The 27,580-nt window shown below is 49.7% G+C and overlaps 1 protein-coding gene across 7 annotated transcripts in view; it reads left to right on the top strand.

Moving 5' to 3' along the window:
• The window catches only part of TBC1D22A (TBC1 domain family member 22A), a 407,988-nt gene that overhangs the window by 131,539 nt on the left and 248,869 nt on the right, over positions 1–27,580 (top strand). For all 7 annotated transcript variants that reach the window (XM_033233545.1, XM_033233543.1, XM_033233544.1 and 4 more), the window contains exons 6-8: positions 1,342–1,470; positions 5,208–5,270; positions 17,748–17,862. In XM_033233545.1, coding sequence (XP_033089436.1) covers positions 1,342–1,470; positions 5,208–5,270; positions 17,748–17,862 — 307 coding nt within the window. The remainder of the gene's footprint in view (positions 1–1,341; positions 1,471–5,207; positions 5,271–17,747; positions 17,863–27,580) is intronic.

The following is a 27,580-nucleotide window of genomic DNA, read 5'->3' as shown; positions in this document are numbered from 1 at the left end:
TACCTAGCTGGAAGCCCTTGTCAAAAGCCACCAACGGATTGCTTAAAATGGGCGCATCTCATCTTATAAATGAGAATTGGCCATTTATATCTGGGGGTTTTGCATCGGCAGATTCAACTAATTGTGCATCGAACATACTTGGAAAAAAAAAGCCGGGTGTGGTGGCTCAAGCCTGTAATCCCAGCACGTTGGGAGGCCAAGGCGGGTGAATAACGAGGTCAAGAGATCGAGACCATCCTGGACAACATGATGAAACCCTGTCTCTACTAAAAATACAAAAATTAGCTGGGCGTAGTGTGGGTGCCTGTAATCCCAGCTACTCGGGAGGCCGAGGCAGGAGAATCACTTGAACCTGGGAGGCAGAGGTTGTGGGGAACCAAGATCATGCCAGCCTGGTGACAGAGCGAGACTCTGTCTCAAAAAAAAAAAAAAAAAAAAAAAAAAGTAACAGTGTAACAACAGATAATATAAATAAAAAACAACAGTATTATAACAGTTACTTACATAGCATTTACCTTGTGTCCTGTGTCATAAGTCATCTAGAGATTATTTATTCAGGCAGATGTGCATAGGTTACATGCAGATACTGCAGCATTTTATATAAGAGTCTTGCATAGCTAAGAATTTTGGTATTCCAAAATCCCCACACTTAGGGACAGCTATATAGTGTCAATCATGTCAAGTTAAAAAGTAGAAATAAGGCAACAGAAACACGAAATCCCGGGCAGTCTGGCCCAGGAATGAGGCTCTTCCTGACCTCCTTGTGCTGCCTGGCCCTTTCTGACTTCAGGTCCCCTTTATGTACTGGTGCTGCAGCTGCCACAGGCCCATGAGTCTTTGAAGATGGCACATTTGCACAAGTGACAGTACACACACACGTATGTGTATATGTGCATGCATGTATACATGTATGTGTGTGTGTGTGTGTGTGTGTGTGTGCGTGGTTGCTGTTAGACTGTTCAGACTTTGGAATCCTTTCTGGTGTATGAGACCTCTAGAGAAGGGCTTGTTTAATCTTGCAGCCCTGCTATAGAAGAACCTTGGGCCCACCTGCTGCAGAGCCTGTGGGACTCTTGTCTGGCTGAGTGGAGAGGGCCTGTACCGGGAGGCTGGGGACACAAGCCCGGGCGGCTTCCTAAGTGCTGTCGGGAGTGGTGCTTGTGTTGTGTGGAGCTGGCTGAACCTGTGTTTCTTTTTTCCCAATTTGTGCTCCTCTCAGTGTCAGATTTCAGAATGCCAAGCTCAGGTAGGATGCAAGCCTTTTTATTTCTCACTTCTAACAGGGACTCCATGAATTAGCTATAACCATGTATATTTTTTGTTTTTTTATTTCTCACCCAGGGTTACCTTCCTGCCAATGTAGACCGGAGACCAGCCACTCTCCAGAGAAAACAGAAAGAATATTTTGCATTTATTGAGCACTATTACGATTCTAGGAACGACGAAGTTCACCAGGACACATACAGGCAGGTGGGGATTCTTTCTCTTTTTCGTATGTTGCCTGAAGTACTTTGCTTTGGTGTGATTTACAGGAGGAAATGTTTTATCAAAACCATGTGGAGTTGGTCAGAGTTAAAGATGCAGGTCCCTGATTAGCTCCCAGAGTTTTATTTTCTAATAAGTGAATTTTAAAACAAATAATGGCAAATGTCCTCTGATAGTACTATCTTGCTTGTCTTCAGTTCCCTCTACAAAAGTAAAAAGAGTATTTTAAATTGAGGTTACAAAATCAATGCCTTGGATTCCTGAGACCAGCCTTGGTGTGATGGTGGGAGCTGCTGTCTGGTAATCAAAGGCCATTCCTGAAGGCCCAGCCCAGGCATTTAGCTGGATGGCAAGGGGACAGAGAGGTTGCTTGGGACTTCACTGGCGCTGGGCTCTTTGGTCCGGTGAGGGATGTGATACCAGCCCAGGAAAGGTGTGATCATCAGCTTCGTGTTGCAGGGGACACACTCCAGACCATGGCAGAAGGTGTAGCCAAGTGACCATTTTGCGATTTAGTTTAATATAAAGTGTGTCTCATGATGGTTTCTTAAATAGTCAGTTGACAGATGATGTACATAATGGGAAAACACTTAAAATGGATTTATGATTCACACTACACAGAATTTGCCGTTAGAATAGCTCTTTGAGGACTTTATAGTTCTCACTCTCTTTGTAATATGTGGAAGGTCAAAATGGTAGCTCTTAATTGGCATCCTTGTCTTAGCTATCTGAAATCAGCTTCTGGGTTTCCTGACGCACGGCAGGAATGTTTCCCTCTGCACACCCTGCTTCTAGGTGAAGGAGCTTTGCCACGTTTTCTCTCTCAGATGTGGAATAGCCACAGCTCTTTGGTAGTTGGTTTTATCTGTTAAAAAAAAAAAAAAAAAAAAAGGCCAAATATACACCTTACTTCTGTTACGTAATCAAAGATTCTTTAAGTTAAATGCCTTCCTGGACAGCATCTTCCAAGATGGATGGGACACAGGGCTGCAGGAGGAAAAGTGACTTAGGAGTGAGGCTGTGGCAAAGCGGCCACCTCCATTTCCTTCCAGGCCGGAGCTGTCCGTGGCCCCTCTTGCCTTCTGTCTCACACCAGGGCCCCTGGGCCTCACTGGGCCGCCACTCAGTCACTCTGGGAAGCTGATTTGATACACAGATTACTTTGGATTGGCTTAAGGAAATATTAGCTTACCTGGCCTCCTTTGCCACTCCACTGGTTTTAGGAAATTGATAAATTTGGCGTTATTTTGAACCTGTTTTTTAATGCATTTTAATTTCAGAAAAGATTTCAAAAGGATGACACTAGCATCTCTCTGCGAATTTTACCAAGCAGAATTCTGTTATGAGTTTTTGAAGAGAAAGTTAATTACGAACAGGTTGCATACATCTTTATTTAGTTCCTGTGATAGGTAATAAAAAGATTCCAGATTATTGTGAATTCCCAGACTGTTTCTACATTAATACAGATGAGACATGCATGCGGCAACGTGGTAGTTTTTCCTGTCTGCCTGATGCTTTGAGGCCTTTTGGAACTGTGCCTTCTGTGTTCTCGCCATCGCCATTTCAGGCAGAGCTGGGCCCAATGGGGGTTTGGAGACCCTGGTTTCTCCTTTACATCCACTTTCTCCTTTACAACCACAGGCATTTGACCTGTGGACTGAGCCCGACCAGTCCTCTGACCTGCAGTGGGCAGTGCCGCCCCTGCACACTGGTGGAGGGAGCAGAAGGGGGGTGGTCTCGGCAGGTTCCCCACTCGCTTTCCATCCTTTCTTCATTTGATTTTTATGTGCTCACTCTTCTGCTGAAGATATTATGTCAGAGCCACATGGATTCAGAGTTAAACATTCATCTGGTCTGTCTGTTCCTCCCTCAGTCAGCTCTCTTGTGGCCTTTTTCTGACTTGCCCAGTTCTGTGTATGATGGGAGGCCGGCAGGATGGAAGGAGGGATGCATAGAGCCCCACCTGCCCAGCTTTGTGGAGGACCGCCTGTCTAACGTTGGAGCCTCTCCTGACAATGAGGATGATGGCAGGGGTCGGGTCTGGTGGGTGCTGCCTTGTCTGCTTAATACATGAATGACAGGTGCTCCTTTGTAAGGGGGCTGTGCTGGCCCTGGCCGTGCAGAGGTGGCTCAGACCTGGAGCTTCCGCCGCTCATGTCGGGACAGAAGTGTGTCTCCACACAAGCGTAACTGTATGGGAGAGCAGTTAGGCCTCCGGGACACCCTGACAAGAGACCTGGGCCCTTGTCCCTGCTGGCACCTGGGCTCCTGCATGGGGCCAGCTGCAGTCCTTTGGCCCTGCCTGTCTGGATAGAGTAGTGCTGCTTCTGCCTCCTCCTTCTCGTCCTCCTCCACCTCTTGCTCTTCTTCCCCTTCCTCCTCCTCCCCTTCCTCCTCCTCCTGTTCTCCCTCCCCTTCCTCCTCCTCCTCAGCAGTGCTGCTGCTGGCAGGCCTCCTTTGGCCCGCATCACAGATGTGTGTTTACCTCAGCTTATTCCATTTGGCTGTTGACTCACAGTCTTACTTGATGTTCACCAGTAACCTTTTGAGATACTTGCAGCAGACATCTGGTAGACAGGGAAACTGAGGCCTGGCCACAGTGTGATAAGTGGCAGAGTGACGGTGTCCCAGCCTCCTGGGTGTTAGAGTCCTCTGTGGAGATGTGCAAGGATGGGGTGAAATGAAATGCAATCGTAGCATCTCCCTTGGCATTAAAATTGGCCTGTCTTCCCTCAGCCCATTGGCGCCATTGTCCTGGATAAACGGGAGCGTGGGCTGGTGTGAGATGTTCATGTGGGATGCTGGGAGCCCGCCTGTGCTGCCAGCCCAAGCTGACAACACTCTTGTTTGGTCCTCCTCTGCAGTGTTGGGGACTTTATTATGACTCTCCTGTCAGATGGTGGCCAAGCAGGAACCAGCCGACACTAACAGAGGCTTTCAAATGCTTCCTTTGAAAAATGTTCTGGATTCCCCCAGGACTTCATAAAGTGGAGAAAAATGTGGCCTCTGTCCAAGAAGAAGCTGTCACAGCTGAAAACGTGTAAACTATTAATGTACTTGAATTGCTCTCTGTGTCAGAGGCTGAAAATCGATGTTTACTAATTGCTGTGGCCGATGTACTCAGCGGCGGAGGCCTGCTCTGTTCCTCATCACGCCGCAGGGGCTGCTGGATGGGGTCAGTGTTAAGCAAGCCTGTTGCCCAGGACTGGGCAAGCTGTTCAGAGAGAACAGACTTTGGATGCCTCCTTCGGGGAGAAGGCAGTAACAGAGAGAACAAGAATCCTCAAGGAGGCTGGGCGCGGTGGCTCAAGCCTGTAATCCCAGCACTTTGGGAGGCCGAGGCGGGCGGATCACAAGGTCAGGAGATCGAGACCATCCTGGCTAACACGGTGAAACCCCGTCTCTACTAAAAAGTACAAAAAACTAGCCGGGCGAGGTGGCGGGCGCCTGTAGTCCCAGCTACTCGGGAGGCTGAGGCAGGAGAATGGCGTGAACCTGGGAGGCGGAGCTTGCAGTGAGCTGAGATCCGGCCACTGCACTCCAGCTTGGGCGACAGAGCTAGATTCCGTCTCAAAAAAAAAAAAAAAAAGAAAGAATCCTCAAGGAGAGAGCAGGGTAGAGACAAGGGAAGGACTTCCCTCAGTGTTGCGGTTTTCTTCATAACACTTGTAATGATGTTTGTTGTCACGTAACATAAATGTCTGTTTCTCCTGCTTCTCCAGATCCACATAGACATCCCTCGCATGAGCCCTGAAGCGTTGATCCTGCAGCCCAAGGTGACGGAGGTAAGACGCTCTTGCCGTGGGGCAGTTCCCCGTGTTGGGAGTGGCTGATGCCTGCTGTGCTAACCAGACAGCGCGTGCAGCCGGAGATGCTTCACCCGGAAGCAAGGTTGCTGTGGCAAACTTCCGCTGCGTCTGGCCCTTGTGGACACAATTGCTGACAGGAGTCTTACTTGTTCTTTGAATGTTTTTACTGTATAATATTGACACACAGCGAACAATGTATATAATACACGTATGTGTGCATGTATGCACTCATGATCCACCCCCAGATTGAGGAACCAGAACCCCCCAGTGCTGCCCAGCGACACACATGGCCATGACCTCAGGCCTGACCCAGAGCACTGAGGCTGCTTCTGTATCCCCCACCCCCTGCAACCCCCTTCCTGGCTGACGCTTTCTTGCCTTTTATGTTTTCGATTCTTTGTGACTTTCATTCATGGGACAATAGGAACACAGTGTATTCATTTAATTTGGGTCTTTTGGAGCTGCATCGCTCTTTGTGTAGTCTGGTCTCTGCCTCTTGTTTTTTTCCTTTATTTATTTAGAGACAGAGGCTTGCTCTGTCTCGCAGGCTGGAGTGCAGTGGTGTGATCTCAGCTCACCGTAGCCTCCACCTCCTGGGTTCAGGTGATTCTTTTGCCTCAGCCTCCCTGGGCTGGGATTACAGGCACCCACCACCATACCTGACTAATTTTTGTATTTTCTGTAGAGATGGGGATTTGCTGTGTTGGCCAGGCTGGTCTCGAACTCCTGATCCCAAGTGCTCTGCCCTCCTTGGCCTCCCAAAATGCTGGGATTACAGGTGTGAGCGACGGCGCCCGGCCTCTCTCATTGTTTTCTAAGATTCAGCGAATCTGTTGTATCTAGTTGTATAATGGTTTGTTATTTAAATATTCCACACCCTCCTTCGCCTTCTTCCTGTTGGACATTTGGGTTGTTTCTGATGTTTTGCTGTTAGGAAGGGTGTTATCTGGGGCCTTCACGTACATTTATGCAGGTGGCCACAGGTAAGATTTCTCTAAGGTGTTTACAAAGCAGTACAATTATTGCATCATTGGGTGTGGTGTGTGCCTGTTGTACCTTCAAGATAATGTCCACACACATCCCAGACGGCCTCTACCAATGCAGCTCCCCTCTGCAGCGTGTGAGCGTTCCCTCCGCGTGCCGCACTTCCTTGCCAGTTCTTCATGCTGCGGACTTCTTGTGTTTGTTGCTCTGGTGGATATTCCTACTGGAGTCCTCAGGTTCGTTTCTCTGGTTACTCTCGGAGTTAAACATCTCTGTATATTTACGGATGTCTTCTGTCTTCCCCCTTCTGCAAAATATTCCTGCCTTTTGCCCATTTTTCTTTTGGTTTGTTGATTCACTCTTTCATTAGTTGTTGATCTTTACATGGTAAGAATTCTGGGCCGGGCGCGGTGGCTCAAGCCTGTAATCCCAGCACTTTGGGAGGCCGAGACGGGCGGATCACGAGGTCAGGAGATCGAGACCATCCTGGCTAACACGGTGAAACCCCGTCTCTACTAAAATATACAAAAAATTAGCCGGGCGAGATGGCGGGCGCCTGTAGTCCCAGCTACTCGGGAGGCTGAGGCGAGAGAATGGCGTAAACCCGGGAGGCGGAGCTTGCAGTGAGCTGAGATCCGGCCACTGCACTCCAGCCTGGGCGACAGAGCGAGACTCCGTCTCAAAAAAAAAAAAAAAAAAAAGAATTCTGATTCTTTGTCAGTTTGTATGTTGCAGAGATCTTCTGCCCCCTGCAACTTTTCTCTTCCTTTTTTCCTGGTGGATCTTGATGATCAGAAGTTGTTAGCTTTAGTGTGGTTGAACTTCGCAGTCTCTTATGGTGAGCACTGGTTCGCACTTTATCTGAAGAACGTGGAAGCCAGGTTTCTCTTTAATTTGGAGAGGGCTTTCTGACCATGGTACTGATTCTTCAGTTCTGCTCTGATGTGGAGTCTTCTCAGCTGTGTTGTTTTTTCTGGTAATAGTGACCCTGTGATGTTTGGTGTGAAAGTATTGTTTATTTTCAGTACTTAGTTCTTTGGACATAATGAAACCCCTGTGTTTTGCTAACCTATCAAGACACCCGACGTGGGCACAAAACGTGGTCTGTAAATTAACATATTTGAATGAGGCGAATGTTGAGTGATTCACACACCAAATGTAGCATTACTGCTTGTCGCGAGAGTTCTACCCATTAATTAGGTTGTAAACATATAGTCAGTAGTTTTGGTATACTCAGTGTGGATTTTTTGTGATATATGATTGTCTTTTGACCCATATTCTAGGTTTCTACAGTTTGATTTTGGTTTCATTCATCAAGTGTTATAATTCATATGGGGGGAATATTCCTTGAATCACGTTGCAGAAACTTGAGTTGTAAATAATTTCTTCTTTCCAAGGTTACAATGCTTCTGGATTTTGAGGGCTGTACATCCCACAGGTCTTCTCAGGAGAACTCTCTATTTTGCTCCTCTCCCAGAAATTATCTCCATGGCGCTTTGTATATTGTGATGTCACACTGCTGATGCATATAGTAGAATTACGGTATTTTAAAATTTCTCAAATCAGATTGTTTATAAGTAAACATGAGTACAGCAACATTTTCAATTTCAATATAGTTCCTTTTTAGTTATGCAGAGTCTCTCAGCTCCCTTGTGTGCATTGAACTGCTGGTGTTCCGGGCCTACCTTGGAGGCATGCGGGGTGCTTGTTAGGTGGACACGGTGCAGACTGAGGTCCTTGGTAGGGGACCTCAAGCCACTCCTGGGAGCCTTTTGTGGGGGAGTGCTGTTGAGGTTTTTAGGAAGAACCTTTTCCTTCTGAATTAGCACGTGTGTTCTGGGGTTCAGGTTTCTGAAGTTTGGCAAGCAAACTAGGAATGCCTCTAGTTTTTAAATTTCTTCAGCCCTGGTGGTAACCAGTAGTAGCAACAATTTTTATTATTGTTGAGTATTAACTGATTTGCAGAAAAGATACTTTGGGAAGAGTTTAAAGTTTGTACTACTTTTAATGAATTCCCATTCTCTAACAAAGACGTGAACATCAAGAATGTCACTAGAACTTCAGTAGCTAATGATATCCAGTGAGTACTTCTTGTTTGAACCATTTCAGATTATTCTGTGTTGTCCTTAAACACAGCCACATCCTTAAGTCGTCCTTCCTTTACTGCCCTTTGCTAGATAGTATCACTTAGGTGACAGCTCCCTCATTGCAATGCACGTTGCTGTCCTGGTACAGAGCCCCGCTGTGTCCGCTAAACCAGCCCTTCCACTAAGCCGACTGTTCGCCTCCACTCAAGAGTGCACTGAGCTGACTGTTCGCCTCCACTCAAGAGTGCAGTGAGCTGACTGTTCGCCTCCACTCAGAGTGCAGTGAGCTGACTGTTCGCCTCCACAGAGTCCGGTCACTTCGAGCCCCGTTCAAGTGGGCACATTGTTTTCACCTTTCCTGCAATAACTGCAAGTAACACACCTGGATTTTTGACACACAAAAGTGTAAGGTTGTGATTCCCGAAGAACAGCCGCAGACAGGCACCCAGTGGGCAGGGGGTGACAGGAAGACTCAGATGTCTCCGTCCTCAGCGGCGCACGGTTAAAGTAAGGGATGAAAACACGTGCGTGAAGCCCGGAGAGATCATGTACAGTTGTCAGTGAAACCACAGTTTGCATCCTGCCGACTCCATTCCAGGGTGGCTGCAAGAATTGGAGAGGACAGCCCGAGGAGGGGCAGCGTATAGGGCACTCGACTCTGGAGGGTCCTACTGAATTGCTGGGGTCGCCTCACTTCCCTGCTCTGTGATTTCTTCTATTTCCTGGCCCGGTTGGGCCGTGGACCCCTCCCTGGTGCACCTGGTGTCTCTGTGGATCTCTTTCTGCAGGGGACGCTGCAACCCAGCCTCATGCCCTGCAGGGGGCACAGACGGCGGCCTGGTGAGTGCCTGGGGCCAGGGGCCAAGGTGAAGCTCAGTGGCCCAGCCATCCCAGGCTGCAGGCGAATGGGCTCCCCTTCGAGTACCCACAGGATGGTAGCAGAGCAAGGTTCAGCCTGCAGGGGTGGCTGTACTTGGGGATGCTGTGGACCAGGCCCTCTCCCTGCATCGATCCAGCCTGTGTGCCCTCCCCACCCTGACGGCTGCTCCGGCTGCCTGGGCCTCTTCTCTGAGATTCTTGACTCTGTACCTCTGGCTTTTGCCGCTTGAATGTGGGGACTTGTCAGCTCTTCCTGTTTCGCTTTAGTGGACTTCCACCCTAGCTCTTGCCTCTGGTCACTGCTCTGAGTGTGAGTCTAGAGGGGCCAGCAAGGTCCTGAGGGAGCTGTGAGGAATTGGGCCCTGTCCGGGGGTGTGGGGAGTCTGAGAGGCCCCCTCAATGTTCTGCAGCTGCCAGGTCTTCCTGTGCCTGCCCCCACAGGGTAAGAAGCAGCACACAGGACCATGTTTCCTTTGATCTGGGCCGCTGCTGTGAGATGGCGCCTGTGGAGTGGGGAGGAAAGGAATTTCCTTGAAGAGAGTCTTACCTGACTTCTCTTCTGGCTGAGACTGTCTAAGGCAGCAGTGGAGGTACTGGGTAGTGCATGGGATTGAGGGGTGGCAGGAACTCCCAGCAAACCAGGAAAAGCATCAGTTGCTCAGCGCTTGCGTGGCTGCTGCTGAGGGCCCTCCGCCCGTGGACGCACCTTCAAGGGAGGTGGCACACTTAACTTTTACCCAAGCCCTTTTAAGTGTCACCCAGTAGACTTTGAAAATGCTTATTTGGAAAAAATGATACGAAATCTGTCATATATATATATATGTCTGTATGTGTATATATGTGTGTATATATATAATGTCTAAATTTAAAAAGTATATATATGTATATATTTACTAGTCTGAGAGCAAAAGCTTAGAACTGGCTCAGTGCAGTTTTTTGGGGGGGGGGAAGGTACGGTTATCTGATGCAGGGCTTCAGAGTCCCACAGCATGTGTCCCTTGGTGTTGGGGATGGGGCTTCTTTTTCTTTCAACAGGCTTTCAGTGATGTCTGCTATGTAGCGAGCTCATTGTGGTGAACATCACGCGGCAAGATAATTTCAGGGTAACCCTCGGCGATACCTTCCAAATGCGCTCTCAGCTGTGAGCGCTTTCCTGGCTTGCCTGCTGGTGACTAGGATGAGAATTTTTATTTTTTTATTTTTATTTTATTTTTTTTTTTGAGACAGATTTTCACTCTTGTTGCCCAGGCCGGAGTGCCATGGCGTGATCTCGGCTCACAGCAACCTCCACCTCCCGGGTTCAAGCCATTCTCCTGCCTCAGCCTCCGGAGTAGCTGGGATTACAGGCAGCACCACCGCACCTGGCTAGTTTTGTATTTTTAGTAGAGATGGGGTTTCTCCATGTTGGTCAGGCTGGTCTCAAACTCCTGACCTCAGGTGATCTGCCCACCTTGGCCTCCCAAAGTGGTGGGATTACAGGCGTAAGCCACCGCGCCTGGCCCAGAAAATGTTTTAAAGCCTCTGCGGCTTTCCAAGGGGGATGGTGGGGACCCTCAGGTGCCACAGTACAAATCAGGTGATTTGGGAAGGAGTTTTTAAAATGATACTAAATTACTTTGGGATTAGAACTAGTTTTTGCCATTTCAAAACACTGGCATAACTCGTATGAAGTGATTTAAGACAAAAGGTAAAAGGAATGAGTGAATGAGAACAACAGCAGCTGCAAGGAAAGGGAAGCCCGGGCCTGGAGAAGGCCTCTGTCCTTTCTGATGGAGACAGTCATCCTGTCAGTTGGCCTCACAGCTTGCCAGCATGAAGAGGAGCTCGGGATCTGTGACTGTCGCGTCTGCTCAGAGTCTTTCGCGAACAAGTTGGTAAAGCAGCGGATTGATTTGGGTCCGTGCAGGGTGTCCTGAGTAGCCACCCCCCGGACCGGCGTTCTTAGCTTCCAGCCCTGCAGCCGGCCCCGGGAAGGAGGGCACGGGGTGGGCGCCGGAAGAGGAGCCTACAGTTGGCTGGCAGGTGGGGGACAGGCAGGGTCTCTGGGGACTGAGCGGAGTGGGGGTCTCAAGGCGGACACTCGAGGGCCAGAGGTCCTAGAGATTGGGGCCAAGGCAGCCTCTGGGGCATGGCCAGGGATGTCCTGAACCTGGGGCCGAGCTTCCCCCTGCCTTGCTGGTTTCCCGCAGGTTGTTCCGCACCCTGTGGGCAGGCAGGAATCAGACCATCCGTCTGGGGTCATGACTTCCCAGGGTCCCAGGCATTCTCTGTTTATGGAAACTTGTTTCCATTGTCGTAGGTGGTGGGGACTTTCCTCTTCAGAGTCTAGACAAGGCTGATCTGTGGTAGCATTTTAAGAGGTGGGTTTCTGTCTGCTGCGTTGGTGGGATGGCTGCTGCTTTTGCACTTTTCTGGTGGGTTGGTGGGAGGTCCTACTGCTGGGGTAAGTGGAGCTAGGATGATTTGCAGGCAGGTGAGGCTCACATTAGCCTTTCAGCCACGTGCGGGGCGCCTGGGACCTGCAACCTGCGACCCGCGACCTGCGTTTGGCTTAGTCGAGGATGGAGCCATTTTGGTTCTTGGTGTGCCCCCAGCACAGCAGTGATGGGAGAAAGGGCAGTTGCGGGAAATTCAAGCAAGTAATTTACCTTTTCTTCCCTGCTGCTACCCAAAGAAATGTAAATCATATATGTTTTCTTACTTTCTAAATTAATAGCTATCGTTGGAGGGAGCTAAGCAGCCAGAAGGTGAGTTTAGATCCGTAATTACACGAAGAGCAAGGAGAGCCTGCCCAGAATAAATGTTGGGGAGGGGCTGCATGGTTCTGCGTGGTTTGTGGCAGTGATTTAATTGGCGAGGCTGGTGTGCGTTTAGGATAGGTGAGCTGCCTGGGTGCCGCTGTCTACAATGGGGACGGTGGGCCTGGACACAGCTTGCAGGCAGCACATCCCTGAGCAGGAAACATGCTCAGGCCTTCTCTTAGTAGCAGGGACTCAGCACTGATGGCAGATGCAGGAGCACGCACCGTGGGTTTCGTCTGGCAGGGCCTCTCCATCCCAGATGCTTGGCTTATTGGAAATAGGAAGGCTTTTCAGGGAGAAAAGAAACAGCTCTCCACCTACGAGCAAGTCACTAAGGAAAGGCTGCTCACTCCGTTTCTCAGCCACATGTAGTTCCCAGATAGACCCTGAGCTGTTTCACTGGCCTGTGGCTGTGTGTGTGTGTTCTTTTTTGTGTATGTGTGCATATGCCTCTGTGTGTGTACACGGGCTCTTGCCTCCCTGTGTATATGTGCACATGAGCTTTTCGTGTGTGTGTGTGCGCGCTCTCTGCATGTGCACATGAGCTTTTCTCTGTGGGTGTGGATCGATGCCCTTACACTCTTCTGTGTGTGTGTACACGGGATTTTCTCTGCGCTCTTCTCCGTGTGTGCTTCTCTCCGTGTGTGTGCGTGTGTTCTTCTCCGTGTGTGCACACATGCTCTTTTCTCTGCATAGAAGGCTCCTGTCCTCCTCCTGCCTCAGCTTTCACCCCCCTCTCTTCCTGTCACCTCTCTGCAGTCTCCCTTCACCAAGTGCTCCTATCTTCCCTGTCCCTTTCGATGGAGTTACTTCTGCCCCTTCCTCTCTGTGTGTTTTTCCACTCAGGCAGTGGGGGCCCTGAGGTTGATGTTTGAAGTGCCAGGCTGCAGCATTGCCTGGTAGAGGAAACAGATGGGAGAGGCTGATCACAAACCCAGGCAGGCACCATGGCATTCATTATCTGTCCCCACAGACCCCCAGAATGAGCCCAGGCCCTGCCAATGGCACAAAACCTGGAGAAGGGAGGAAGGGAAGGGCTCACATGCAGGGCACCAGGGAGCAGCTGCACCGTCCGCGCCTGCACCGTCCGCGCCTCCACCGTCCGCGCCTGCACCGTCCGCGCCTGCACCGTCCGCGCCTGCACCGTCCGCGCCTCCACCGTCCGCACCTCCATTCAGCCACAAAGAGCTTCCCAGTCCTCCTCTGTGCTGGCCGTGCAGGACTGAGGTGCCGCAGTAAAGTGTGTGGAGGAAACCCTTCCCAGGGACCCATCTTGAACTGGATGAGAGCTGCAGGCCAGAGCCGGGCTGGCGCAGTGGAGGAGCTGCTGCTTTGGGTGGGGAGATGGTAGGGGAGCTTGTCTCTGAGGAGATGCATGTGAACTAAGACCTTGGGTGGAACATCGTGGGAGCCGTGGGCAGTTTGGGAGATGGGGATTCCAGGTGGAAAGAGCAGCAGTGCCAAGGCCCCGAGAGAGCTGCAGAGTGGCTGGGCCTGGTGAGAGAGCACCCAGTGCCGGTGAGGAGGCCAGAGAGTGGGGAGTGGCTGGGCACGCACCTGAAGCCGTGCTCAGGAGTGCGTTGTCTCATCAGGGTCTTGGGAAGCCACGGGGGACGGACAGTGTGACCTGACATTTTCAGCAGCAATCTCTGCTGCTCAGCAGGATGTGGAGTGTGGGGGTGTTAGCAGGAAGACCAGCCAGGAGACTGTCACTGTGGACCAGGCGCAAAGTGATGGTGGTCAGGCTTGTGGCAGTGGAGTGGGGGGAAGGGGTTGGATGCCACACCCTTCTGGGGTTTGCTATAGTGGTGATGGCCTCTGGGGTCCGCAGGTCTCCCTGGGATTCTCTGAGGGGCGGGCCTCAGGAGCAATGGCCTAAAAGCATGTACCTTTAGTGGCAGAGCCAGGCTTTGTGTGCAGTGTCACACGCTGCCACAGGACACCCGCTTTTCACTGTTTTAGCCTGCTTGCTGCGTTAAAGGTCACTTTTGTTCAATGCTTGAGCTGGCTGTCCTTTATTTACATGTTAGTGGGATGACAGCGGACATGAAGCAGAGTTCAGTCTGAAGAATTTGGACTGACTGATAGCTTTCTTCAGTCAATAAGAAATCAGAATTCTCCATTTTTCCTCAAAGTAGTACACGCGTGCTCTTTTAAAGTGCATTACTACCCAGGCTGGTGCAGAGCGTCCCGGAGTCTGGGTGGGCGGAGGCCCTCTGCCCTGACTTGGACAAGGGGAAGAAGGTAATTGCTGGGTCGTTGGGTTGCCTGTGAAAGGGCACTCACGTGGCAAGTGCTTCAGCACTGTTTGTTTGCTAACTGAAGGCTTCGCCACCTCCTGCTGTGCCTGTTTGGTGCTACTGATTTGCCCCGTAGTGCATTCCGTGTCTGTCCCGAGGCTGTGCTCAGGCAGAGCTCGGTCTATCTCAGGTACAGCTCAGAGATGTGGCCTCATGGAGCCTTCTGCTGTGGAACCGAGTCAGGGGCTCCGGCCTGCTCAGATCTCTGTCCCTGCAGCAGCCTGTTTCGTGTTCTGCACAGCCCAGGAACTTGTTGTGCCGAGAGGACTTGGGCTCCCCTTGGCGTCCTCCCTGGGTGAAGCTGGGTATGTCCTATTTGCCAAATTGGTTTTCTCCAGCACTTAGGCTGCTAAGGGAAGTATTGCATTCATGCGTATGAGTAGATTTAGGCTTGAGAGTGTGTGTGTGTGTGTGTGTGTATGCGTGCATGTGTGAGACAAGCCCTCTGAAAGTGAGGGGCCTTGTTAAATGGTGGGAGTGCTGCATTGCCTACTCTTCCGATACACACACAGTCACACGTGCTTTCTCTCTCTCTCTCTGTCTCTCTGTCTGTCTGTCTGTCTCTCTCGTTCTGCAGTGCGACTGCCCCCTGCTCTGGGCGGTGCCTGCCTTGACTCCCTCTGTCCAGGGTGTGTGCTCCTGGGGTGCTGCACTGCCTGTTCCCTGGGCTGTAGAGGACACCGTGTGGTGACAGGGATGGGTCCGGTGGCTGTTGGCTGCTGCGGTCCCCTGGATGCGTGTGGAGGGCTATCAGTGGCCTCAGGCACCCTGGACCTTTTCGGTGAGGAGGAGCTGGGCAGAGTTTCTCCATTTCTTCATGACTATGTGGTCAGCTTCCGTGGAGTCACCGCCTCTGTCATTCCTTTTTCCGTCTGTTGCTGCTGCTCCTGTTCTCATGTGGCCCCTTCCCCTCCACCTCCTGCTCCTGACCCTTTCCGGGCCTCAGAGGCCCCTCAGAGGCTTGCTGGTGAACAGGCCCAAGGGCTGTCGAGCTGCACCTGTGCCCCGTGCCTGCCTTCGTGGGCCTCGCCTCCCTGTCTTCTAGTCACATGCCGGCCCCTGGGCTCTTCCTTCATGCCTCCGCGGCCGGGCAGGGATGGGGCTGCACGTTGGTGACTCGTGGTGCGGCACTGTTGGCTGAGGGGCCCTTCCTGTTGCCGTCCCGCTTCTTCATCTCCCTCTGGGGCCACGGAGGGGCTGCCGCCACATGGCTACTCTGGCCACTACTTGCAGCTCGGTTAAATAGCATTCACATCCTTTGCGAAGCTGTGGTACTTGAGAAATTCTTAAATGGCACTGTGTGGTTGAGTGGGTTTGGTCTTTGATGTTAAATATTCAGTTATCTCTAGGAAGTTGTGGACTGAAAACGAAAAGCATGTATGAATATATATGCGCGAATGTATTACTCATTCCACCGGCATCTCTCGGGTGCCTGCTGTGTTAGGTAGTTGCTCTGTCGTTCATCTGAACAGCCGTGTGGACTGCATGCTAGCGTGGGGAGAGGGCGGGGCCTAGACTCGAGGGCTGGTGATGCCACACTAGGTAGATTCCTTGGGTTGAGAGACTTCACCTGTCGGCTCCAGGTCCCTCCTTTGTAAGTCCCGGGTTGATAGTGATTTTGGGGATGGAGCCTGCCAAGCTCAGTAAGATTTAGGATTGTAGGCAGTGTGGGAAGGGATCGACTCCTCAGGGTGCCGGCGTAGTCGGCTCTGCGGGGCCGAGTTTGTATGGAAGCGATGTGATTCATCCATCTGCCGGAGTGTATGTTCCTGAAGTCTACCTCCTGTGCCTTGCGTGTGTGGACGGGCCTGGACAGAGCAGTTGGACCTGGCCTTAGCTGCCAGGCAGCCCGAAGCTCAGGCTGGAGCCATCAGCCAGTGACCCAGTGGAGAGGAGCGGGAACTAGAGGGCCACAAAGTAGGTAGTGGTTGGCTCTTCCAGAGAGAGAGTGGAGAGGGAACAGGTTCCAGAGAGAGAGTGGAGAGGGAACAGGTGGCAGCAGAGTCCTCACGCAGGGAGTGGTGTTTGAGGTGAATCCCGAAAGCCAGGGGTGTCGAGACTCAGAATGCAGGCGTGACAGGCTTTCCAGGCAGCGGTAGGAGTACGGGCTGATGGCGGGCAGGCTCTGTGGGGGAAGAATGCTGTAGCTCAGTGCACCCACAATGTGGGTGCTGGCTGGGGAGACCCTGGGGCAGCAACCAGACTGAGGGGCCAGGGACACTGCACTGGGCCTGTGCTGGTGGTGGTGGGGGCTCTGTCCGTGAGAGGTGGGGAGCACGCAGAGGTCTTCAGCCACATGTGCACGTGTGTGGTGTGGGTAATAGGACTGTGTTGCACCTTGGTATAATAAAACCCTCCTTCTGAGTGAAGATGGAAGAGAGTGGGAAGATGGTGGAGAAGAGGGATCAATGGAATATACTGAGAGTATTGGAAGGGAGGAGGCCGGGATGACTCCTGCATGCCTGGCCTGGGTACCTGAATCCCTGCTAAGATTTTGTAAGTGATGGAAGATGTTTAAGTTTGTCTTCTTGAATGGTGATAACTTTTCAGAGGTTTAAAGAAATCTGTTTACTTAATGAGGGAAATTTAGAACATCCATCCACCCACCTGTCCATCCATTCATCCACCCACCTCCTCACTCATCCACCCACCTCCTCACTCATCCACTCACCTCCTCACTCATCCACCCACCTGTCCATCCACTCATCCACCCACCTGTCCATCCACTCATCCACCCACCTCCTCACTCATCCGTGCCTCCCTCCCTGAGGAAGTCTCCACTGATAGGCCAGGTGCTGCTGCACAGTGGCCCGTGGGGTGTGGAGGAGCAGAGAGCTTCTGCTGTGAGAGCCAGCTTAGGGATGGACTGAGCCAGGGGCTGGTGAAATGCTGCACATTGCTTGTGAGATAATAAGTAGTTAAGATAATTGAAACTTGATAAAAAAAAAAAATTAAGGGCCATGCATGGTGGCTCACGCCTGTAATCCCAGCACTTTGGGAGGTTGAGGTGGGTGGATCACTTCAGGTCAGGAGTTCACAACCAGCCTGGCCAACATGGTGAAACCCTGTCCACCAAAAAATAGAAAAATTAGCCAGGCATGGTGGCTTGTGTCTATAGTCCCAGCTACTTGGAAGGCTGAGGTAGGAGGATCACTTGAACCTGGAAGGCAGAGGTTGCAGTGAGCTGAGATGGCACCACTGCACTCCAGCCTGGGCGACAGAGTAACACCCTATCTCAAAAAAAAAAAAAAAAAAGCAATTGATTTTTGTTTCTATTTGTATCTTAATATTAGGAACCATGAAAAAATACAATATACATTTTAAGTAATGGAATGCTTTCATTTTAAAGTTTCTGCCATGTTTACTTTTTGCTTTACCACTTGTTGTTCCATTTTCTTTCAGATTTTTGAAAGGATCTTGTTTATATGGGCGATCCGCCACCCCGCCAGTGGATACGTTCAGGGGATAAATGATCTCGTCACTCCCTTCTTTGTGGTCTTCATTTGTGAATACATAGGTAAGATTTCTCGCCAACATTAAACGTGAACTTCAGTGGACTTGCTGTGTGTTACTATGCATCATTATAACAGTATTGAGAATTGCCACTAAGTTTAATGTTGTTAATGATAGGTCATATTAGAGAATAATAGTTTTCTCATCGACAACAGCTTTCCAAAATGTCTTTAATCCACATGCTCAACTACTGAAGACATTAAGTTGCAGTTAGAATGATTAATATCTTCTTCTTAACAATATTTGAAGACAGAGAATATATTTGGGGAGTGTCGTTTATTCTAAAGGCCATCACAGGACTGACTTCAATGGTTTCAATCAATCAATCTGTCTGTTTATTTTGTTTATTTTGAGGTGGAGTCTCGCTCTGTCACCCAGACTGGAGTGTAGTGGCGTGATCTCGGCTCACTGCAACCTCCGCCCTCTGGGTTCAAGCGATTCTCCTACCTCAGCCTCCTGAGTAGCTGGGGCTACAGGTGTGCACCACCACTCCCAGCTAATTTTTGTATTTTTAGTAGAGACGGGGTTTCACCATGTTGGCCAGAATGGTCTCCAACTCCTGACCTCATGATTTGCCCACCTCGGCCTCCCAAAGTGCTGGGACTACAGGCACGCACCACCACTCCCAGCTAATTTTTGTATTTTTAGTAGAGACGGGGTTTCACCATGTTGGCCAGAATGGTCTCCAACTCCTGACCTCATGATCTGCCCACCTCGGCCTCCCAGAGTGCTGGGATTACAGGCGTGAACCACCATGCCCAGTCAGTGGTTTGAATTGAAGATTAAGGTGATAGAGTATCAGTCACATATTTTGCTTACAAGCTGAAAATCAAATCTTCTTTAATTGCGTTTCTGTGGCATTTCATCCCTTTTCTACTTTTGCTATACTAGTAACATTTGGTTTTATGAGAGTATTAATTACTTGTGAAATAGCTGGTTGAACAGCGGTTTCGGTTGGGCTGTGTTTTTATGCTGTTTCTCTTTAAGCACTGCATGGTTTTCCTTTATCACAATCAACTGTAATATAACTTCATCTGTTTTGAATATGTTTTTAAGTTAAAACCTCTGATAATAAAAGTGAGGATCTGCTTTTAAATTCATCTATGAATAAAAAATAAACAGGAAAGAGGGGACTTTACTGTTCACTCACAGCATTTTAATTCAAACCCGGTTTTGTCTTCCTGCAAGCCTTCTGGACTGGGTGCTTGCCTGTTTTTATTACATGGTGTTTTTAGCCTTTCCAGTTTGTGGTCGGCTTCAGATTCCCATCCTTGGTGTAATCTGGAGAGATGAGCTTTACCCGAGGACAGATTATCCTCCGAGGATGAGGACATATCCATGTGGTGAATTTTATTGCAACCCCTCTGACACTTTGTTTCCATTTATGATTTCATGGGAGGTTGTCTCATCGCTAAGCAACTAATGAGAACTGCTGTGGCTCACTCCCTCATCATCTCTTAAGGAGGGGAGAGGCTGCTCCTGCGGGTGCTTCTCTGCCTCTGGCCCCTCATTTGACAGATAATGAAATGCTCTTAATGCTCCCAGAACAGTAGGACCTCTGTCAGTAGACTTCAGAGTTGTTAACTGAAAGAAGTTCAACTGCGATGTGATTAGAGAATTGATATTCCGTGTTAAATAGACCATTTAATTAATGTGGTAAATAAGTTTGTTTTAACCACTTTACCACCAACCTCTGTTGTAAGACCCAAGTGATTCTTAATGCATTTGCCTGATTATCTGCAAGACAGGACGAAGGGGCATGACCACGATCTTAATTGTCCAGAAGGAAGAAAGACTGGAGAAAATGGCATTTGTGTCTTATAAGTGGTGTCTTCAGATGAGCTCAGAGACACTTTCCTTGTTTTCCTGCATCCCCGTCCTTCTTGCGTCCCTGTCCTTCCTGCGTCCCCATCCTTCCCTCACCCCTGTCACACACGCAGGCACATGCACACACGTATGCACACATGAGAACACAACCACACATTGTGTGGGTATAGTGTCACTTTCAAACATCTGTGTAAAACATATTTATTTCTGTTGGTCAGCGATTAAGTGGACATATAAAAATGTTTGGGCTGGGCACGGTGGCTCATGCCTGTAATCCCAGCACTTAGGGAGGCTGAGGAGGATGGATCACGAGGTCAGGAGTTCGAGACTATTTTGGCTAACGTGGTGAAACCCCATCTCTACTAAAAATACAAAAAATTAGCGGGATGTGGTGGCACGTGCCTGTAGTTCCAGCTCCTCGGGAGGCTGAGGCAGGAGAATTGTTTGAGACTGGGAGGCGAAGGTTGCAGTGAGCCCAGATGGTGCCACTGCACTCCAGCCTGGGCGATAGAGTGAGACTCCGTCTCAAAAAAAAAAAAAAAAAAAAGTTTGGTCCCAGATTTCACATGTGATTATTACATTTGTAGTCCTTTTTAGATCTTGCTTCCTAGGTTTGGGCAATGTTCATATAGTATAGTCCAAGTCCATCTTTCATTATGTTGTAAAGAAGCATTTAACTTGCGTGGTGTGCTGTCTAGCTTCCTTATGGGGCTGAAGTTTTGTCATTCACACAGCCCTTCATGGAGCACCTGCCCTGCTGCTGGGTCTGGTGCAGAGCTTGTGGTTATAGCATGGAAGACGGATTTTAGATGAGTAATTTAAAGTCTTAATTAAAGTAATTAACATTCACATTATCAAGAGGAAGCCTGGGCTGCTGTGAGGACCTGTCCCCTTTTAGGGGTCAGGGGAGGCCTCCAGGGAGAGGTGACGTTTTAGCCATGTCTCACAGGATGAGGAGGAGCTAGGTTGAGGCTGGGCGTTCGGAGAGGGCAGCAGGAGGGCCGACCTGGAATCCAAGGCACAGTGACAAGTAGTGGCACTGGGAGGAAGGGCAGGGCAACTTGGGCTGTGGTGCTCAGAAGGAGGAGCTTGGGGTCGAGTCTCAGGGGCGTGCAAAACCCCCAGCCACTGTGCTCAGGTTCTCCTCTTTGAACATTCACTCTGGCAGCTGCATGGATGAGATTGGAGGATTTCTGGGGAAGCTCACAGACCGGGGACCTGCAGGCTCCAGCACCGGCAGAGGCACGGGTCCCCTCCGGAGAGGCTGTTCTGGTTTGCTGAACTCTTAGTTTGCTGTGTCTTCAAGCCAGTAAACCTCAGATGCTCTGCTTAGTGAAGATCTTCAAGACTGACTGTTCCTTCCGAGAGTAGAACCTGGTAATGGAATTCTGTGGTTTCGACACCTGAGCACTCGCCAGTCCTTGGGCCTCAGCGTTCAGATTGTCACGTGACCGCTCGTACACCTTTGGTGCAGCTGCCTGTAGCACTAGCCCGGGCGTGGCTACCTCCTGAGATCTGCAGCTGGCCTGGTCCTGGCAGTGAGCTTGTGTTGTTACTTGGATATTCCTCTTTCTTTGAAGTACAGGACAGAATCCCAGTTAATCAAAGGTTTAAGAAATCCCCGGGCTGTGGGATTTCTCCAGGGGCTTTCAGACAACAGCAGACAGATCTGTGATGCCTTAGTGGGAGCTGGGCTCTTTCTGGGGACGGGTGTTCGCCATGTGTCCGGAACCTTTAAAGAACCACAGCTCCTGGCCTGCCACATGCTCCCACTGGTTCCACGGGACGTGGGGAATCCTGGAGCGTGGCACAGGTCCTGAGTAGGAACAGCTCTTCGGGAGTCGCCCCTTGTTCTGGCTCTCAGTGGGAGGTTCCGACGCTGCACGTGCTGGTCCTCAGAGCCCTCTCAGTGTTACGTTCTTTGACTTGGAGAGAAGGATGTGGTGGGCTTCAGATTCCCATCCTTGCTGTAATCTGGAGAGATGCGCTTTACCCGAGGACAGATTATCCTCCGAGGATAAGGACATATCCATGTGGTGAATTTTCTTGCAACCCCTCTGACACTTTGTTTCCATTTATGATTTCATAGGAGGTTGTCTCATTGCTGAGCAACTAATGAGAACTGCAGTGGTTGAGGTTGACACACAGGACCTGGTCTGAAGGCAGACCAGTCAACTAGGTGAACTGCTTCCCAGCACAGGAGAGAATGTTCATCTTCAGCAGGAGGCCGGCCAGCATGTCAGAGTCAGAGAAACAGTTTGTAGTGGGGGAGCAATGCTCAAGCTGTGAGGAGGTGTGCTCAGGGGGTCAGGGTTCGATGGGTCTCCATGGGTGCCAGGACATTGCCAGCCTGAGTCAGGAATACATAGTATACATCCCAAGTCTCCTCGTGGAGCTCGCCACTATTTGGGAAGGGCAGTTTGGTCCTGCTGTTGATGGATGCAGAGTCTGTAAATGCATGTTTAGTACGTGCACTTGTACACACACATGCTATGCACACAGGTACACACACAACCACACAGAGACACAAACCCGCTTGCACACTCCTCACTAGTGCTAACCTCAACCTCTCCAAGCATATGGGGAACAAATCTGTAACTAACCTTTGTTTGAGTGGCACCCACCAGTCTCGCTCAGTCCCTGGAGGACCCTGTCATTAGAGAAAGAGATCAAGCAATCTTTCATGACCTCAGAGGCAGGAGCAGCAGCGTGCAAAGCATGTGAAGATCAGAAGTCCAGTGAATACAGCCAGTTAGACATCACTGAAGCTTGGGGAGAAAACCCTACAAGTGAAAATGAAATGAGAGGGTATAATTTGATTGGAGAGATCGATCACGTTAAAGTTCTCTATGCCAGGAAGGTTTCGCAGCTCGTAAGTTTCAGAGGTTGAAGCCTTAGGGAGTGGGGAAGAAACTAGAGGCACATAGTGATAAATTTGCTGAAGCTTGAGTGTGTCCATTCCAGTTCAGAGCCGAGTGTGGGTGCTTGTTTTTGCAGATTGCGTCCTTGACCCACGGGGCGGGCAGAGTATGGAGGAGACTCCAGTTAGCACACTCACTGGAGACGACACTCAGCTAGGGATAGGCAGAAGACCCGCTTTTTAGTCTAATCTTTTGGAAGTGAAAGGAAACAGCAAGGCATATTGTACTTTGGACTTAATTCAGGCCATGGAAGAAGGCAGGTCTAGGATGAGAATAACACAGGGTCCAGGGCATCTTAGAGTTTATAACAGCAAAGGAGGTCTAGAGACACTGAGGGGCTCAGGAGTGGGCCCAGACCAGAGGCCAGCAGAGGCAGGAGACTCGCTGAGGGAGGACTGGGCCTGAGAGGAGGTCCTGGTCCTAGATGTCAAATAGGCTGCCGTGAGGGCACCAAAGTGGCTTGGTGTGAGCGGAGGGGAGTGTGAACAAGAAGGAAAAATCCAGTGGCCTCCTGGATTCCTGGCCCTGAGAGGGGTGTGGTGCCGTTTTCCAGGATGAGACGTGGAGTAGAAAGAGCAGGTGGAGGAGGCGGGATGGGGTTCTGATTTAGGATGTGCTGAGTGTGCTCTGTCGGCAGTGATCAAGTAGAAGAGTCTGTTGGGATCTGGGCCTTAGCAGGAGATCTGCAGTGGAGGTTAGTCTGGAAATTGTCGGTCCGGAAATGGCTGCTGACAGTCACAGCTGTGGATGTGTGTGTCTGGGGAGAGTGGAGTGCAGCGGGTCACAGGATCCAGTGGCTCTCTGATGTGTCAGGGGTCTCCAAGGTGTGACTGTGACTCGAGGAGCTGGCAATGGGGCTGTCCCACAGGGAGGTTTATGGCGCTCTCCTATGCGGGAGTCTGGGCATTGAGAATCCAGGTGGCTCCTGCTGCTGAGGGCCGCCATCAGGATCTGTGAAGGATGCAGTGCAGCTCTGGGGTCTGACCGCCGGGGTCCAGATCCAGGCGCTGCCCCTGAAGAGCTGCAGACGGCCTTGGTGCCTCAGTGATCTCTGCAATGGGTGCGAAATGGAGATCATAATGGCACCAGTCTCTTTGGTTGGCGTGAAGACTGAGTGAGGCAAAACCAGCTTAGAACCAGGTGTGGAACGCAGCAGGTGATCATCGTACTGTCACATTCCTTGTCGCTGCCTGTGGCTTTCCTCTGCTTAAAATGGTGGCCACACCTCCGCTAGGTCCCTGTCCTAGGTTTGGAGAGAGGGAGATGGTACAGGGTGCCGGGCGCAGAGCTGAGGCCAAAGCATACATCAGCTGAGCCCATGTGTTTTTGGAAGCTTTCCTGGAATGCACACAACGACGTCCTCCATCGGCCACACCCTTGCCACCCACCAGCCACTGGGGGCCTGGAGAAGATGTGGGTGGAGACAGGAGGCAAGGAAGAGGGTGTGTGCGTGCGTGCAGGCTGCCACACCAGTGTGTGCCCCGGGAGAGCTATGGCGGTGTGGTAAGGAAATGGGGAAGAAGTGGTTTCAGAGGTAGGACAAAGGCCAGGCCTGAGGTATCAGAGAAATCAAGGGAGGGGACAACTTCAGGAAGGAGGGAGTGGTCAGCAGAGCCCACAGGGATGGAGACCGAAAATTGGTCAAAGCATTTGATAGTGGGGATCTCGCTAGCGACCTGCCAGAAACGGGCTGAAGAATGGTGGCAAGCAAACTGTCACATCAGCTCCCCGCCCTCCCTCAGAAACGGGGGCCGCAGTGTTTCTGTGCTGGGGGAAGATTGCACTCAGTGGACCACAGCCTCTTGCAACTTCATTTTAAATAATTTTTTTATGATGGAAAGTTTCAAAGTCAACAAAATTGTCGGAAGAACCCGCGCGCCTGTCATCTGACTCCAGCAGCCACCAGCAGTCACCGTTCTCCTTCCTTCTGTCCCCCACCCACTCCCGACCTCCATCCAACTGCACTTAACTACTACTGTTTAAAAACAGTTTTATTGAGATTCAGTTTAGAAACCATAACTTTTACCCACTTAGAGTGTAAAGTTGAAAGATTTTTAGACTTTTTGGAGGAGTGTAACTATCAGCACATTTGATTTTAGAATATTTTCATCATCCCCAAAAGAAATCCTGTACCCGTTGGCGGTCACTCCCCGTCCTTCCCTCTTCTCCTATCCACTAGCCCCAGGCAGCCTCTCATCTGCGTTTTGTGTCTGTGGATTTGCCTCTCTGGACATTTCACGTGAGTGGAATTACACGTGCCTGGCTTCTTCCACTCAGCCTCATGCTTTCAAGGTTCATCCACGCAGTGTGAATCGGTACTTCCTTCCTTCTGTAGCCAGGTAACGGCCGGGGTACGGACGCAGCACGTGTGTTTTCCACTCATCCGTCCATGGACATTTGGGTTGTTTTCATTTTTTGACTAATACTGTTTCTATTTTTGACTAATATTTTGACTAACAGGAATAACATTGCTGTGAGTATTCATGTATGAGTCTTCGTGTGGATGTGTGTTTCCATTTATCTTGGTATGTAACTGGGAGAATTGCTGGGTCACGTGGTAACTCTGTGTTTAACCTTTTGAGTTACCTTTTGTTTGCCAAACTGCTTTCCCACGTGGCGGCACCATTTTCCCTGCCCACAGCAGTGTGGGAGGAGCGTAGTTTCTCTTCCCGCAGGAGCGTGTCCACGTCCTGGTGCGGTGTGGGAGGAGCGTAGTTTCTCTTCCCGCAGGAGCGTGTCCACGTCCTGGTGCGGTGTGGGAGGAGCGTAGTTTCCTCCCCCCGCAGGAGCGTGTCCACGTCCTGGTGCGGTGTGGGAGGAGCGCTGTTTCCTCTTCCTGCAGGAGCATGTCCACGTCCTCGTCAACACTTGTCATTATCTTTCACTTTTTTTTTTTAGTTTTGTAGACTTTACTGAACCGTATATTAATGTAAAGAGATTAAGTTCTGCTTGTTACTCTCAAACTGTGATAAAAACTCAGATAAGAAGGGATGTTGACTATAGAAATTGTTATTTGTAAAGACAAATAAATTCCCCAGTGCTGCTGTTTTCCCCATAACCCAGCACACCTACGGTGTTGACAGCCTTCGTGCCCAGTGCCACATTCGCTGTCATAAGAGGGAACTGGGGACTGTGTCTCATGCGTGTGTCACGCTTTGCACAGAGAAGCTCAGTGGATTGGAGAAACTCTGTTGAATTGGATCCCTACAGAAAGCTTTTGTGTTTACAGAGCACTTTGTTAATATTTGTTGAAACATTGAAACAATATATAATTCTCATTTATTTCTTGAAGTTAATGTTATGTTATTTATTCATTTAGTTTTTTGAGATGGAGTCTTGCTCCGTTACCTAGGCTGGGATTACAGGCATAAGCCACTCATGAGTGAGTGAGCACGATCTCAGCTCACTGCGGCCTCCGCCTCCCGGGTTCAAGTGATTCTCCTGCCTCAGCCTCCCGAGTAGCTGGGATTACAGGTGCGTGTCACCACGCCCACCTAATTTTTGTATTTTTCTTAGAGACGGGGTTTTACCACGTTGGCCAGGCTGGTCTCGAGCTCCTGACCTCAAGTGATCCACCTGCCTCGGCCTCCCAAAGTGCTGGGATGACAGGCATGAGCCACTGTACCTGACCACTATGTTATTATGTTTTTAACTTTAAGATTCAAGGGTACATGTACAGGTTTTGTATATAGGTAAATTGTGAGTCACAGGGGTTTGGTGTACCTATTATTCAGTTACCCAGGTAATAAGCATATACCCGATAGGTAGTTGCTCGATTCTCACCCTCCTACCGCTCTCCGCCCTCAGGCAGACCCTGGCATCTGTTGTTTGCTTCTTTGGTTCCATGTGTACCAATATTTAGCTCCCACTTCTAAGTGAGAACATGCAGTAGTTGGTTTTTGTGCCTGCATTGGTTCTTTTAGGATAATGGCCTCTATCTCCACCCATGTTGCCGCAAAGGACATGATCTTGTTCTTTTTTATTGCTGACTAGTATTCCATGGTGTATATGTACCACATTTTCTTTATCCAGTCCACCACTGATGGACATTTAGGTTGATGCCATATTTTTTGCTATTGTAAATAGTGCTGTGATGAATATCCACGTGTATGTGTCTTTATGGTGGGGTGATTGATATTCCTTTGGGTGTATACCCAATAATGGGATTGCTGGGTTGAACAGTAGTTCTGTTTTAAGTTATTAGAGAATTCGCCAAACTGATTTCCACAGTGGCTGAACTATTTACATTATTACTAGCAGTGTAAAAGCATTTCCTTTTGTCTACAACCTCCACAGCATGTTACTTTTGACTTTTCAATAATAGTCTTTCTGACTGGTGTGTGATGGTATCTCATTGTGGTTTTGATTTGTATCTCTCTAATGATTAGTGATGAGCATTTTTTGTATGCTTGTTGGCCACGTATATGTCTTTTTTTTGAAAAGTGTCTGTGTCCTTTGCCTGCTTTTTAATGGGGTTGTGTTTTGCTTGTTAAGTTCCTTATAGATTCTGACCTATGGATATTAGACCTTTGTTGGGTGCATAGTTTGCAAATATTTTCACCTGTAAGTTGTATGTTTACTCTGTTGATAGTTTCTTTTGCTGTGTAGAAGCTCTTTAGTGTAATTTAGTCCCATTTGTTAATTTTTGTTTCTGTTGCAATTGCTTTTGCCATCTTGGTCATGAAATCTTTGCCAGGGTCTGGTCTGTGTCCAGAGTGGTATTTCCTTACGTTATCTTCCAGGGTATTTACAGTTTTAGATTTTACATTTAAGTCTTTAATCTATCTTGAGTTGATTTTGGTATAACAAAGGGGTCTAGTTTCAATCTGTGTATGGCTAACCAGTTATCCCAGCACCATTGATTGAATAGGGAGTCCTTTCCCCATTGCTTGTTTTTGTCAACTTTGTCGAAGATCAGATAGCTGTAAATGTGTGGCTTTATTTCTGGGCTCTCTGTTTTGTTCCATTGGTCTA

Source organism: Trachypithecus francoisi, unplaced genomic scaffold, assembly GCF_009764315.1.
Source record: "Trachypithecus francoisi isolate TF-2019V2 unplaced genomic scaffold, Tfra_2.0 Lachesis_group14, whole genome shotgun sequence".
Lineage (NCBI taxonomy): Eukaryota > Metazoa > Chordata > Mammalia > Primates > Cercopithecidae > Trachypithecus > Trachypithecus francoisi.
This window is presented reverse-complemented; position numbering and strand designations above follow the sequence as displayed.